General features: G+C 55.5%; 1 protein-coding gene across 1 annotated transcript in view; it reads right to left on the bottom strand.

Moving 5' to 3' along the window:
• Positions 1 to 3,389: 3,389 nt before the first annotated feature.
• Positions 3,390 to 15,710, bottom strand: part of MYT1 (myelin transcription factor 1) — a 36,772-nt gene continuing 24,451 nt past the window's right edge. Inside the window, exons 15-21 of the mRNA XM_064276419.1 lie at positions 12,272 to 12,334; positions 11,890 to 11,973; positions 8,366 to 8,587; positions 7,145 to 7,236; positions 6,423 to 6,526; positions 5,343 to 5,486; positions 3,390 to 5,045 (exon numbers count right to left, since the gene is read on the bottom strand). Coding sequence (XP_064132489.1) covers positions 4,905 to 5,045; positions 5,343 to 5,486; positions 6,423 to 6,526; positions 7,145 to 7,236; positions 8,366 to 8,587; positions 11,890 to 11,973; positions 12,272 to 12,334 — 850 coding nt within the window. The 3' untranslated portion in view covers positions 3,390 to 4,904. The remainder of the gene's footprint in view (positions 5,046 to 5,342; positions 5,487 to 6,422; positions 6,527 to 7,144; positions 7,237 to 8,365; positions 8,588 to 11,889; positions 11,974 to 12,271; positions 12,335 to 15,710) is intronic.

Below are 15,710 nucleotides of genomic sequence, written 5' to 3'. Positions count from 1 at the left end.
TATTTGTGGTTACCAGGGGCAGGCGGAAGGGAGGGAGGAAGAAAAGGGGACTCATTGCTTAGGAGACAGGGAGCTTCTGTTAAGGGCGATGGATGGCAACAGTTTTAAAGGACAGTGCTGATGGTTGTACGACATGATGAATGCAACGAATGTCACTGAACTATACATGTTCAGAGTGTGGAAATGGCAAATATTTTGTTACATACATATTTACCACACAAAAGAATTTTAAAAACACCCGTAAGACTGAACAACACCAAGAGTGAACCCTAAACTATGGACTTTGGTTAATAATAATATATCAACATTGTTTCATCAATTGTAACAAATGTACCACAGGGATGCAAGTTGTTAATAATAGAGAAAACTGTATGGTAGTAATACTGGAGACCCTCGTGGTGTAGTGGTTAAGAGCTTTGGCTGCTAATCAAGAAGCTGGCAGTTCAAGTCCACCAGGAGCTGCTCGGAAACCCTACAGGGCAGCTCTACCCTCTCCTACAGGGCTGCTATCAGCTGGGACTGACTCGGAGGTGATGGGTTTGATTCTTGGATTTTTATGTGGAGGTGGAGGGGGTGGGTATGTGGGGACTCTCTGCACTTTCTGCACAATTATTCTGTAAACCTAAAATTGCTTTTAAAAAAATAGCCTATTAAAAGATAAAATAAATTTTTCTTTTGACGTATGAAAGCTAGAAGAATTCATGAACAGCAGACTCACAAAACACAAAATGTTAGTCTTTCAGGCAGAAAGCAAATGACACCAGATTTCCACAAAAGAATGAAGCGCACTGGGAAGGATAACTACATGAATACAAGATGATTTTCTTACTCAGCTTCTCAGCTCTGGTAGAGGGCACCACCTCTTACTTTTTTACCTCTGTGCCGTCAAATTGTTTTTACCATGGGCAAATATTGCTTTTGCAATTACAGTAATTCAAAAATATTTTTCATCCTCTAAGAGTTTTAAAAACAGCAACCTGAGCTCCACGTCTAAGGCTTGGGCGGTAGCTGCCCTTGGTCCTGCCCTGCTTTGTGCTCAGTGCTGGACAAAGGCTCACCACTCACTCAGTGCTATCTGGGGAGGGGTCACCATGTGCTGCTGCCCTCCCCCAACCTTCAGCCCTAAAACACTTCTTAGAGCCCCCCTCAGCCCTTTTGCAGTGAAAGTCTCCTCCTCAGCCCCTTGCCTGCCTCCCTCTTTTCTGCCATCTCCTCTGGCTGCTCTTTGCAGTCCAGGGAGGAAAGTCTCATACTCACCGTTGGTGCTCTGGGCCTCTGAGATCCTCCCACAGACAGGGCAAACACTTGTCAGCGTTGTCATGGCCACAGGGGCAGCAGCATCCCTACTAATGGCTTTGCACCTGGGCCAGGTGTCACACTTTGCATTGGGCTGGGGCCACAAGCGAGGACAAGATGCAAAATTTACCACAAGGTGTCACCACTTCACAGCTGTTGGAAGAAGGTGCTAGAGAAAGGATGTGGTCGCCTGTGTGCTATTGATCTGAAAATACGGATTTCTCAAATGTATTCACATATGTTAAATGATTGAAAGAGGAGTCTCTAATTTCTCACCTTAAAAGGTTGTTGGTTGCTGTCAAATTGATTCCAACGACCCCCATGTGTACAGAGTAGAACTGCTACACAGGATTAGCAAGGCTGTACCTTTCTACAACAGATCGCTGGGCCTATCTTCCCAGGCACCGCTGGGTGGGTTCCAACTGCAAACCTTTCTGCTAGTTTATGCCACCCAGGGATTCATCTTTAAAAAATCACCTAAATAAAAAGTTAGCAAGACCTAGGTCAGGGAAGGGTCCTAACAAAGAAGTGGTGTTGAACCAGGACTCAGAGGTCTGTCCATAGGACACACAGAGGGTGCAAGCCCCTGGAGAGCTGACCCCCGTCTCTTAGGATCTGGAACCCCTACCCCAGCCCTTTCCCCCCACCAGTCTTCACTGCCTCCTGTGAACACGAGAGGGGAGCTTGGGGAGGGATCCGGTTGGGGTGTGCACTCGGGAACCCTCGGGCAGAGCGGCGTCTGGGCCTCGGGGCGCACAGACCTTGACCTTTGCACTGCGGGGGCTCCGGGTAACGAACCGAGCGAAGACAGTGCTGTCTAGTCCCGGGCACTGAACACACGGTCCGCTTGCGCACCAGTGGCTGTCTACCCACTGATCTTTTGAATGGGTGGGGAGGGCACAGAACAAACACCTTGGCTACACTGGGCGAGGACGCCCAGCACTGGTTCTGGGGGGTGGGGCGTGCAGAGAGGAGGGGCGGGGCGGGGCGTGCGGAGCAATGGGGCATAGGGAGGGGTGGGAAGGGTGTGTGGACGTGCGGAGTGCAGGGGGTGGGGTGGGACCTGGTGAGCTAGATGGGGCAGGTGGGGCCCCCCAAAACGCAGGTTCACTATTGGGATGGACGAGGGGGTCAGATAAACCTTCCAGGTGAAAAAGGAGCAAGACCCACTGGGTGGAGGGAAGTGGCCGTTCGGACCACCAGAGCCGGAGCCGCCCGCGAAGGGAGGGACCTGCCCACAAGCCCTGTGCTTGCATGTCCCATGCTGACTCTCAGGGAGGCCAGAGCCGCGTTGGCATTCAGGCTGAGTCTGACCAGAAGTCTCAACCAAACTCTCACGCAGGAGGTCTAGAGCCCCATCGGAAACAAAGCGTGGCAGTGGTGAGGTGCCATCACAAGGCGGAAGAGCCCACTCAAACCAGCTTAAGGCAAAAAAAAAAAGGGGGGGGGGAGGGAATCCATTGCCACACGTAACTGAGTCCCAGAGCGGCAGGATCAGGAGCTGAAAGGGTGTCAGGGGAATGGTCTCACTGCCTCCCCTCCCACCCCCACCTTTCCTTCTCCATTGCTCAGCTCTGCCTCCCTCCAGAAGGTCTGAACTCTCTCCAAATGCAGATGGTTTCCTCCTGGTCGTCAGGAAAGATGGCCCAGGGGGCCCAATTCCACACACACACACACACACACACCGCCGCCGCCACCACCACCACCACCACCACCACCACCACCCCCCCGTTTAACAACCCCAGCAGAAAGGCTTTTCCTCTTTAACTCCAAGAGAAAACTCGTGGGTAGAACTCTGATGTGCGCACGCCCAGTCGTGTGGTAAGAGGTAGATACAGTCACTTAGAACCATCAGCACCACACAGAGGGGGAAGGTGCTGTTGGCCAAGCCAAAAAGTGGCCGCTGCGTGAGGTATTAGGGAGAAGGAGGACAGAAGGAGGAGAACCTAGCGCAAGCTCCAAGGAGTCGTTCTATCCTGCCCACCCGACCCGACACCAGTGCTGGGCTTGGCCCTCCTCCCCCAGCCTGCCTGTACCCAGGAGGGTGAACAAGAGCTGCGTCTTCACAACAGACCACAGCACCACAGTCACAATCAGAAGTGGACTTTTATTAGGAAATCACCCTGCAGATACATCATGAAGTGCTGTGGGTTTAACACATTTCCTGAGGAAGGAGGGTCACAGTATTAGAGCTGTCAGAACAGGTGAGTAGCCTGCCATTACACGGAGGCTACGGGTACTGCAGTTGACAGTATTCCTTCACAGAAACACTATGTAGCCATCACAGAACTGACACACACGAGGACACGCCAGCGCACACTCCGCCGCATACACGTAAATAAACAAAGAACAAAGAGCCCCATCCTGCCGTCAGTGCCGAAACAAAAGGAACCCAGAAGGGAAAAAGAAAACCAAAAAGTCTCTCTCTCCATTGGGCCAAGGGGAAAAGCCCCAAATTATCAAAATTCCTCAGTTACAAAATACTTTTTTAAAAATTCCATTATTAAAAGAATAAATAACAAAATATATAAAAAATAACTTGGTTGCATCAAAATTATAACTAGAAGTTATATCAAGATTTTTTGTGGTCTTATAGTCAGTTACCTTTGCTTTGAATTTCATTCATTTCCCTTTCCTGGTGCCCTGGGTGGGGTCTGGTTAAAATAGTATAAAATTAATAAATAAAAATGTGAAATAAATAGTGAATGTTAACATAGGAGGTTGTGAATATAAATACTTACATCTTGACAAAATTAAATAATTTACAGAATAATTAAACTAACTACTTTTTATTTCTTCCAGGAAGTGCAATTTCTCTACTTTTAAAGACTAACTCGGAATTGCAGTCACAATTTGGACTCTATTTACATGTAGGAACATTGTGTTTTTAACACATTAAATTTGTCTTTTTTTGCATCTTGAGTGAATCTAAAAGGAAGTGAAATCTTTGTGGTCTCCCACTGGGACTCTACTCGCCTCCCCACCCCCGCCATGCAGCATCAGCGTGACAACTTGGTCACGAAGGTGCAGGGTCAGTCTTGCCATTACTCTCGACGCGGCCACTCCTTGCATGTCAGGGGGGCTTTAAGCGTCCCAGTCAAAGCTCTCTGAGCCAAAGGCGGCAAGCAGAGTGGCTCTGGGAGGCCCATTCCCAATTTTTCCCTGGGACAGGCTTGTTCTATCCTTAACACAAAACTGAATCAAACAAAACTGTGAAAAACACGCTGGCACGCGCAGCCCTTGCCAGCAGATGCGCCCCGCTGAGCCTCCTGCCACGGTGCCCTCCCAGCCACTACAGACAAGGAATACTGTGGTTGCAAACTTCAGAAGCTTCCCTGAGAACCTTTTCCGCTGAGCTTTCCGCTAGAGGTTTCAAACTGCTCTTCAGGTGTCTTTCAGAAAACAAAAATAAATTGCTTTGTAATACTTCAGTGGCCCATGGCCTCCGTGCACAGGGCCTTGGGGAACACTGACCTGTAGGCACCCCTTTGTATAAACCTGACAAGGCCCCCCAGCATGATTTTACCCCACCGCTGCCCAGCAGAGTCCTGTGGGGGAGGCCCTCTGTAGCAGGTTGGGTCTGGAGGCGAGGTGGCCCACACTGCTCATTAGACCTGGATGCCCCTCACAGCCTGCTTGATGCTCTCCAGGAGGGCCTTGTTCTCGGGATTCTGGTAGCAGTCCTGGTCGGTGTACATGTTGGTGAGGGTGCTCACATACGCATCGAAGTTCTGCTCACAGATTGGCTCCTGGGCCCAAGAGAGTGGCACCAGGTTAACAGCCCACCACAGGGCTCTGCACTGGGGTCACCAAACCTGGGTTCTGTACTCCCACCCCATAGATACAGCCATAATACTGGTCCCACAGTGACACAGGCACCACCGGACAATGGCGGGCCGCTTTGGGCATCAGAACCGAAGGGCCAGCACCCACCCGGCCGGGTAAACGGGATCAGGATCCCAGAAGCAGCTGGGGCCTCCACCAGGCCGCGGGTCAAGCACCAGGACCCCAGGGACAGGGCACCCCTCCCAGCCCTGACTGCCTACCATGTGCGGGAGGCGGATGTTGGCAAGACTTTGGATGAGGGCCTGGCTCAGGCCAGACAGCTCTAGGAACAGTGCCTCATTCTGCTGCTCAATGACCTTGTTCTCCTCCTCAATGTTCTGGAGGTTCTTCTCCATGGAGGATATCTGGAGAGGGAGAGGGATGTGCACCCTCACCAACCACACCTCCCATCTCTCTGGGAGCACAAGGGGCTGGGGGACAGGCGGAACCCTGCCCTAATGCATGTTGGTCGTACTGCCAGTGAAGGGGCTGCAGTGGCCTGGGGTGCTTGGTGTAGGGAGGGAAAGAGGGGTCACCTGGCACACAGCCTGACCCCAGGGGAGCAGGGAGGGGATGAGGTGGCTAGGCCAGTGCTTGTGGGGCTGGACCTCGAATCCCTATTGTGTGGTTGTGCTCTGTGCTCCTCATCAGTAAAGTGGGAAAAGAGCCCCACCATGGGGGTGTTGGGGCTACCTCTGGGTTTCAGCTCACTAAACATACCAACGATGGCCTTAAACAAAGCTTTAGAAGGCGAGCGTGGCAGGCAGACACCCTCCCCCTGCATGTTCATGCCCAGCAAACTGGGCTGGAAACTGAGGACCAGGGCAGCCACGACGCTCGCGGAGGAAGGCCGGGCAATGGCTGGACCCGGCTCCAGAGGTCACATCCTTAGGCACAAAACTCATAGGACACTGACCTTGATGGCACCCCTAACCCTGATGGGACCCTTGAGCCTGAGGGGGCCCCTGACCCTGACAGGACCCCGGACCCTGATAGGACCCCTGACTTTGAGAGGGACTCCTGGCCCTGAAGGACCCCTGACCCTAAGGGGAACCCCTGACCCTGAGGGTACCCCAGCCCTGATGGTGCGAATCCCAGTACAGCAACGTTGGCTGCTGTGTGGATGAGTGTGGCTGGGCCCTCCACTGGCTGAGCCCTCACGGCAGTCTTGGCTCCGCCGTCCTCCACCTCCCAGGAGAGAAGGCCAAGGAACAGGGAGGGCATTGCTGGGACCTGCCACGCCAGCTGTCCCTGAGAGCTGGACATAGGTTGTGGGAGGGGCTCTTGGCTGCAGCGCTCACCTGGGACTGCAGCTTGACCATGGCAGCCTCCATCTCTGAGTTGGACTCGCTGAGGTCGTGGATCTCCTTGTTCAGCTGCTTGATTTCCTCGTCGTTCTCCAGCACTGCAGAGAGAGGCCCTGGCATTGCCTTCTGCCCTGAGCGGACAGGGGGCCTCAGAGGGCGGCACAGACCAGCGCCCCATGTCAAGCAGAGGCCATCACACCTGGCCTGCTCATCTTTCTCCAGAGCTCATGGACCCACATGCCAGTGGGCTCAAGAGCCTGAATTGGGACAGGAGGCTGGGAAGCCCCGTTTCAGAGACTGTTGAGTCTGCCTTTGTCGCTGGTCTCCTGCCCCATGTCACAGGTGGGAAGGTGTGATCTCTGAGATAAACCAGACCTGTTTCTAGGCGATGGTGACCATCCTCAGTCCTGTCTTTGCTGTGGCCAAGCAGGAGCAGCCAGGGCTCTCTGCATCGTCGGGAATGAGGCTTCCTCTGCTACCCGCAGCTCACTGGCCCCAGGGAAGTCATGGATGCCCCAGGCCACAGCAGGCTGCTCGAGGGGCTTCATGGGTTTCGGAGCCAGAGTCAGGAGCCGCCAGCTCAGATGGAGGGTCTGTTTCCACCAAGCCTCCCAGTCCTTCCACTGGTTCCAAGGGGCTGAGTGCCCAGGCCTGGTTACCAAGGCCCACGGTCTCACACATGGACATCTCCACAGACGGTAAGGGGGATAGCTTACCATCACTTGTCTTGAATTTAGTGCTGAGAATCTCATCCCCTGAGAGTTTTCCCTTCTTTCCAGCAAAAGTTGCTCTGGGACAGCCAGACAAGCTGGAAGGAAAAGGTCACACATCAGGATAGGTCTGAGATCACAGGTCAGGACAGGTCTGAGGTCACAGGTCAGCACAGGTCTCAGGTCAGGACAGGTGTGAAGTCACATGTCAGGACAGATCTGAAGTCAAAGGTCAAGACAGTTGTGAGGTCGCATGTCAGGACAGATCTGAGGTCACAGGTCAGGTCAGGTGTGAGGTCACACATCAGGACAGGTGTGAGGTCACAGGTCAGGACAGGTGTGAGATCATACGTCAAGACAGGTGCGAGGTCATAGGTCAAGACAGGTCTGAGGCCACAGGTCAGGACAGGTGTGAGGTCTCAGGTCATAACAGATCTCAGGTCACAGGTCGGGACAGGTGTAAGGTCATGACTGGTGTGAGGTCACAGGTCTGAAGTCATGAGTCAGGACAGGTGTGAAGTCACAGGTCATAACATGTCTGAGGTCACAGGTCGGGGCAGGTGTGAGGTCATAGGTCATAACAGGTCTGGACCCGGCTGAGGTCACACATCAGGATAGGTCTGAGGTCACAGGTCAGGACAGGTGTAAGGTCACAGCCCAGGACAGGTCTGAGGCAACCAGGTGGCTGGATAAATGCTCACGACTATATTTGTTTCTTGCCTGCCTCCATCCCCCTGCTGAAGTACTCGCCCATGGGGGTGGTGCAGCTTGCTCTCAGCTCTGTCCTGAGAGCCCAGGGCAGGGGACTCTACTGAGTGCTAGCTGAAGGAATAAGCTAGGCAATCCTGTGGGTGGAGAGGCAAAGGCATAAAAGAGCGTGACCTGGACCAGACGCAGGGTTTCTGATGGGACCAGGTGCTGACCTGCACAGAGAGGGAGCACGGTGGGTAAGGGGGTAACTCAGGAGGGCTCACCCCTGAACATGTCCCAGAGCACCTGGCTAGGTGGGCACACGTCAGGTGTGCAGAAGGGAGGCTTGTACCACAGATACAAATGGTGAAATGTAACACACCCTGCAGTCTGACACCACAGTTTCCTGGGGCTTCCTCCAATTTGGGGTTGGCGCCCCCTTAGAAACTTCCAGCAGCACCTGAGCCCTTCTCTGCTCCCTTCTGGGGTCTCACCCCACAGTCCCAGGCCAGGTGTAGCCATCCTGCAGAATATTACCTCCGGTGGGTGAGGAAGCTTCCATTGGCATGGCCAGAGCCATCACAACCAGGTGTGGGGCAGGTAGGCCCCTCATTCTTCAGTGATTTCCAGGAAAACGATGAGCCGTTGAGGGACCCTTCTTTCTGCCTGCGGGCGGCCAGCGGGCAGCCTGATGCACTCCTGTGCGAGGCATACTTGCCACTGATGTGGCCAAGCCCCACGCAGCCAGGAACCGGGCACCTGGGCACAAAAGGTCAGAGGTGAACCCAGGGTACAAGGCTGCAACCTAAATATCCCAACCCTCCCAGGCAAGCATCAATTCTGAAAACTGCTGGGGGCTCCTGGATCAACTCTCAGCGCAACTGGAGCTGATGACCAACAGGGCTGGGTCCCGCCTAACCTCAGCCTCACCACCTCACATCCCTGCATGGCAGAGGGGGTGGTGTCTGGTCAGCACCTGCATTCTCACCTGACCCCAGTGGCCACAACACCTGGGCAGGTCTAGGGCCAGCTCTTGGGGCCTCTGGGCCAGGCCAAGTTCTTGCTGTGACAAGCCTGCTGCCACCACCAGTGGGATTACAGTGCCAGCTGAGACCACAGAGCTGCTCACCGCCCCAGGTGTGACACGTGCACCCCACCCAGGGACTGCAGTAGTCACCTGTCATCAGTGCTGAAGGGAAGAGTACATGGTCACAGTGCATCTGGGACTCAGTGCAGACACCCACTCCCCTGCTTCTCAGGATAACTTGGCATGTTAGGGTAGAATCCCTTATGAAAACTGCATAAACGCAGCGGATAACTTCAGAAGGGCTCAGAGGAACAGGGAGAGGCAGGATTCAGGGTCTGACCCAGGAGGAGACCCTCTGTGTTCTCATGACCACAGACGAAGGCCGTCTAAGTTACTATCTGCCTGCAGGAGTCAAGTACAGCGCCCCTGCATTTGCATTTCTAATTACAGCACCACCACGTGTTCCAAGGTCCTGGGGCGCCCAGGGCTGACAGCCTCCAGCAGGCCACAAAGTGAGGTCATAAGTCACCACACACGCGGTCGGCCTGGGGTGGGGAGCAGAGGTGGGGTCAGGTGTCCAGGGCTAGGAGAGCTCCAGGGAGGGCCCAAGGGCGACAGGGGGTGAGTCAGGGTCTACCCCACACACGCACCGCCCACTGTAGCCCCGCCACTGGGGGCCTCTTCTCAAAAGGGGCCTCCCTTCCCAGTTCCCTTTGCCCGGCTCTGCGCCCCGCCCCTGGGCCTCGCAAGTCCCGCCCAGCCGCTCCCCTTTCCCCCAGGGCCCCACCCTCTCCATAGTACCGCCTCTCGCTTGACCTGCCCCCTCCTCTGCGCCGTCTCTCCCTTGGGGTGCCCCCCTTCCTTGCCTCTCCCGGCCCCCTCAGTGACTCCGCCCCACCCCACCTCTAGCCCCATCCCTCCCCTCCTCCCAATCCTCTGCGGCCCCACCACCCCGCCTACCCCACCGCTGCCTCTCCTCTTCCCATTGCCCGCTCCGCCCTCCGTGGCCCCACCCCACCCTTTCTGCTCTTTCTCCCACTGTCCCACGGAGCTAAGGCCTCAGACGCTCTGGAATTCTCCCGGTATTCCTACAAAGCGGAGGCAAGGGCTAGGCCAGGGGCCCTGAGGGGTCTTTGAGGGTCCACGTTATTCCCCAGGCAGGTCTGTCTCGTAGAGAACCGGCGCCGGAGCCGACACGCCACGAGAGAGGGGCTAGTCATGGCCACACCAGCACCTGAGCTGCTCTGTCACAGGCGTCTGCGGCGCTGACTGCGTGTTTCCCTTGTATCCTTAGAAACCCGGCCTTTTCACCCTCCACAGCTCAAATCGGGAGGAGGGGCGCTGTGGTCCAAGCTCCTCAGTGAGCTTAGTGGGAGCCGGTCTCCCCAGGCATCGCCCCAAGATGGGTCCGGTTTTTATGGAGTTATAAAGCTGTGGCAAAAGGGCTTTACCACAAAGTGCTGACGTGACTTAATCTCAAATTGGTGCAGCCACGAGATGCCATAAAAAGGGGGCCCTCCTCCGCCAGCTGGAGAAAGACGTGGGAGTCTGCTCCCTTAAAGATGACAGCCTTGGAAACCCTTTGGGGCAGTTCGACTCTGTCCTATACGGTTGCTATGAGTCGGAATTGACTCTATGGCAATGGGTTTGGTTTGGATTCTCCTCCACCAGCCCCACCAAAATCACTGCATAAGGAAACGCCTTCCTGTGCACACCGGAGCACCTATTAAGGTTTCTCCATGTCAGCACCTATTTAAAGGTATTGGTCAATTCTAAACACAGTAAAAGTTTATGGCTGGGGGCCTACAGGATCGGAGGCACTGAAGGGGCCAAGCGGCCTTTCAGCCTCCTCGTGTGAGGCCAGGGTCTCATCCATCCCAATACAGCTGAGCTCTCCAAATCCACACTCTCCACTTGGCTGCAGAGTTCCTGCCTTTTTTTTTTTTTTTCTTTTTAAAGCAATGGCAGCACACTAGAAAGAGAAAAACCATTTTTCCAAGTTAATTTGAAAAATGCTGATCCTGACGATAGTCATTTGCAAATGCAGCACAATTCGTCTGTGATATGCCTGCCAGCAGGATCCTTGCTAAATCCATAACAGCACTGCATTTATATGATCACAAACAAATTCCTGCATTTTCCAGAGGAAAAATACTTTTACCCACCCCACACTGAGTGTGCAATGTTCATGATGCCAACAACCACACGATTTATGTTGTAATTTAACACTCATTACAGCTTTGCTGTAAAAAATAACTGCATAAGCAAACAAGCCCTGGCCTTCTGACACTGACAGCTGTTGGGGATGCTCCCCGAGGGTTCACGCTGCTCAAGCCCTGGCACAGCTAAGTTGCTTGCCCCTGGCAGGGGTAAGCAAGGCCCCTGGCTGTTCCTGGCCCACAGGGAAGTGGCCATCCTGCCTCCCCTGAGCCTGGGCCTGCCACAAGGAGAGAAACACTGGCCCCAAGCCCTGGGAGGAGAAACCATCCTTCCACTTTCTTGGCTGAGTGCTCCCCTTTCCTACCCTGTGGCTGTGCCGGCTCCCGAAATCTCACCACTGCAAGCCCCGGGTTCCAGGAAACCCCCAGTCCTGTGCAGCCCCACTGGTACCCTGCCAGTGGTGCCTCCTCTCCCTCCCACACTCCCTGGGGATGGGGAAGTGAGGTTCCTAACCAGAAAATGAGCTTGCAATTGTTCAAGCCCCAATCTGAGAGGTCATACACAAGGTCCAGGCAGTACAAGTCAGTCTTTTTGCCTCAGGAACTGGCACCAAAGTCCCATGCAGGTGCATGAGTGTGACCTTCCCTCATGCAGACTGGGGTGCCCATGAGTGCCTGGAGGGCCACCTCTCAGTCTCATCCTCACATCCCCAGGTGTGAGAGGCTTGTGTGCCTGGGGTGTCAGTGTGTCAAGTGCAGAATTAATGTAGCTGTCGATCACCTTGACAATCAGTGGTATGAATGAAAAGAAAACCTCAACCGAGCTTGTATAATGACCAAGCTCAGGGAAGCCCTTGTATCTGAGCGGCACTCACTTCATCAGCTCAGGGTCCTCCTTGTCGTCCTTGGTGGGCGTGATCTTGATGCCACTCTTCTTCGCTCGAGGGCAGCCCGACAGGCTGTATAGAAAAAGGGGCCACTTCAGCCCCAGTAGCCCCCACCCTCTGCCCCCCACTGTGTCTACTGAGTTTTATCCCTCTAGAGGGGCTCCCTGACTCTGACCTTCCTCTCTGTCTTACTGCAGAGAAACCTAACCAGGTTCTGGAAACATCCAAGGCTCAGGGTGATGACAGGAAACAGGCCTTAGCCATCAATGTTGTGTTCACACTTCATACTCTGAGGAAAGACCCCTCACCCCCACTGACTGAGGGGTTCACTGAGGAAAGGACCCCATCCCCACCTGACCGAAGGGCTCACCTCCGGTGTGAGGCGTAGTTTCCCGTGATGTGGCCAGAGCCGTCGCAGCCGGGCGTGGGGCACCTGCGGAGGGAAGCAAGGTTGGGGCCAGCCTGTGAACAGGCCCACTCACTCCAGGAGGGAGCCTCTGCCCTCCTCCCCAGCACCAGTGTCCCACAAATGGCCCACCCTCTGTCAGCACTCTCCACAAATGAGAGTCACCAATGGCACCCAGCTGCATGCCAACGCCACGCCAATAACCTGCCAACAACAAGGTGTCTGAATACAGTGACCTCAGCATTTTGCCATCCAGGGACAACCCGGTGCGGAAAGCACGTCTCCACTGCAGAGAAGCTGGGCCGGCTCGGCCGTCTGTCAAATTCCAGAATGGACTAGAACCATCTGCTGTGCATGAACACACGGACTATGAACTCCAAACGCGGGAGCCCAGGAGAGCGGGCTCAGACCTGAGGACCAGGCCGTCTTTCTCACAGGAAGGATGTCACCCGTGGTTACAAGTGAACGAATGTCCATATTGAGCACCAACAGTGTGCCAAAATAGCGCTGCCTGCCACAGTTCCTTTAGTGGGTGGGGAGTGCCAGCAGAGGGGCGACACAAACGCAAACCCGATGCAGCATCCGTCATGGTGAGTGACTGTCACAGGCAGTGGTAACAACTCCATTCTGATCGCATGAGCATGGGGTTCTGTCCCTCCAAGTATCCACTGAGGAAAACCTGCTCACTCCAGAGTGGCGGCGCCAAGCCAACTTTGCAGTGGCTCCATCTCCTGCTGGCACCTAGGTGGGCCTCACATGTGGAGCCTGTCACTCCTGCAGAGGGAGGATCAGGGTATGCTGATGCTTTTCCTCACACAGAAGTGACTAGAGAGGTGGAGGGCCTGGCCAAAGTCACCAGCTGACACCCACTGTTCAGAGTTGCCCAGCACAGGGCTCCGTGGTGCTCAGTACCCATTCGAGGCTGTGACCATGTCTGCTGGAGCCTTTTGCGTGGAGCCCACCTGTAGTGGGCAGCTCCCGCCAGTACAAAGAGACTGGGCAGCCCCTGGTGCCTGAAGGCCTCCTGGGCACCAGCTCCATCTGCACCCCTCTGCGGCCTACCTCTGGAGCCTCAGTCCCTGCAGGAACCAGGACCAGGGTCTGGACAGGGCCTGAGAGGTCCCTGGTCCTTGCCTCCAGGACACTGTGTCAGCCTGTCAGCCAGCCAACCAGTCACACCGTTCTCCCTCAGCATGTGGGTCCCTCGAACCTGACTGTACTTCTGTCACGCTGGCTCCCATCATGCTGGCTCCCGCCATCACACATGGTCACATTTGCACCACAGGTTTGGGATGTGGCATCATCTCCGTTTCACTTCCTTGAAGTGGGGTTGCACCTTCTCCACACATCCCAGCTCCTCTAACACCCTCCTGCTGGGCAGATAGGGCCTCCTGATTGTCCCAGGTCCTGGTGGTTCCAGGCCGGCATGAGCTTCAGTGGCCTCCCCAGTCTCTGTGGTGCCATGCTGTAGGCTCTGGGCTTAGGCAACTCAGGCCTTGCCCCTTGGCTGCATTGAAAAGTTAGATGCAGACTCAGCAGCTGGCTACCCCTGGGATGCCCCAGGACTCAATGGTCTGGGCCCTGAACGGAGGCCAGTCCTGTGGGTAAGCCTGGGGGCACCAGTGAGCCTGGCCCTTGGCACAGTGGGCCCTACTGCACGCCCTCCCTGAGATGACTCCACTGCTCTTCCAGGAGCCCTGTCCAAGAGAGGGAGCTATGTCTGCGATGAAGGAGTGATATCCCGTCAGGTGGCCACAGCCCTGTGGGCCACCTGTTCCCACACTGTCTTGGCTGAAGGACATGCCCGGGCTGGCAGCACACAGGCCTCACCCTAGCCCTGTCCTGCCTGGCTCATGGGCCACCCCCACCCCCACATGAGACAAGCAGCACCCAAGGAGTTGTGGGAGGTGGCACAGGACCCCAGGAGGAGGAGCCTCAGGAGGGAGTCAGGGGCCGCCAAGGACACTGCTGAAGCTGAGAGTGACTCATTTCCATAAAAGGAGGGCTCCTTGTGGCCATTTCGTAGGAGGTGCTTGGTTAACCACTCCCAGATCACAGTTGGGAGGTGCCAGCCCTTCCACGGGCTAGGCTACATCCAGGCTCAGAGCCCAGGGCTTTCCACCCACCCTGTCTGGCTACCACACTCACGCTCTTAGTGAGTCAGCCCCTTAGATCAGAAAATCACAAACATGCTTTTTTCTAGTTAGAAGAGAAAGGAAAAGCGAGACCAAGAACACCGGCAGGAAAGGAGGAGAAGGAAGTGGGGTCAGGGCAGGGCAACAGGGCAAGAAATGCAAGACGGCTGAGTCTGGGCCTCAGAATAGGCTCATGCTAAAGCTGCTCACTCCTGAGAAGAGTGCCCTACCGAAAACCAACCACAGGTTCCACTGGCCATGGAACACCAACATGCCCCGGGCTCTCTGACCAAAGGTGGTAGGCGATAGGCCCAGGGACACTCAGCCCCCAGGGCATCTAAAGCTTTCTGTTCTGTTTCCAAACCAGCTCAGGTCCTGAAAGCCCTCAGCAGCCCCAGTGCCTCATCTTGGAGGCAGTGTCCCGTTCCTGTACACCCCAGTGTGGGAGAGCCAGGACACAGGGGCCTGGACCCACAGCCTCCATATGGAGACGTGGGGTGGCACGCAGGGACAACTGGGAGAGGGAGTGACTGAGGGGACAAGTGGGCCCTCTGGTGGCCAGGATGAGACTCTGGCTCAAGATCACATGACTGTAGTGCCACAGGCAAGGACAGCCCCCAATTCCAGCCCCAAAGGGTACCAACACCTGGGAAACCTCTGGTCAAAGCAGGCCAGCTAGAGCCCACAGCAAAAGCAGAAGGAGGCAGCTCAGCAAGACAGAGGTGAGCAGGGAGGCCCGCCTGGGCGCCAGGAGCAGAGACAGCAGCTGGGGGCAGTGGGGACCAACAAGGTCAACGAGGACAGGACAGAGGGCAGTGGGGACAGATAGGGGACAGCAGGTATGAACAGGGAGACGGCGGCCTCCTCTTTTGTCTCTGCACCTGGTTCACTCAGCAGGAGCCACAGGCTGTGGCCACTGGGCCTCGCAGGATTGACAAGCCCAGACACTTGAGGCTGTCCCTAAATCTCTGGAGTGGCAAGAAAAGTAGCGCCCAGGCAACCCCAGTGGGCTTCGCACGAAAGGCTGATGTTGGAGGCACCAGGGCAGATCCTGTGCCCCTTAGGAGGCTAGCAGATTTGAGAGCCACATGGCAGCAAAAGAGCCCCTGGCGGCCTCTGAGGCTAGTCAGTGGCACTGGTACAGTGCAGGGGCACACCAAGGTGCCCAGAGCAGGGGCGCAGAGCAGGGGTGACGAGTAGGGGCGCAAAGCAGGGGTACCGAGCAGGGGTGCAGAGCAGGGGTGAGGAGTAGGGGTGCAGAGCAGGGG

Source organism: Loxodonta africana, chromosome 24 (assembly GCF_030014295.1).
Source record: "Loxodonta africana isolate mLoxAfr1 chromosome 24, mLoxAfr1.hap2, whole genome shotgun sequence".
NCBI lineage: Eukaryota > Metazoa > Chordata > Mammalia > Proboscidea > Elephantidae > Loxodonta > Loxodonta africana.
This window is presented reverse-complemented; position numbering and strand designations above follow the sequence as displayed.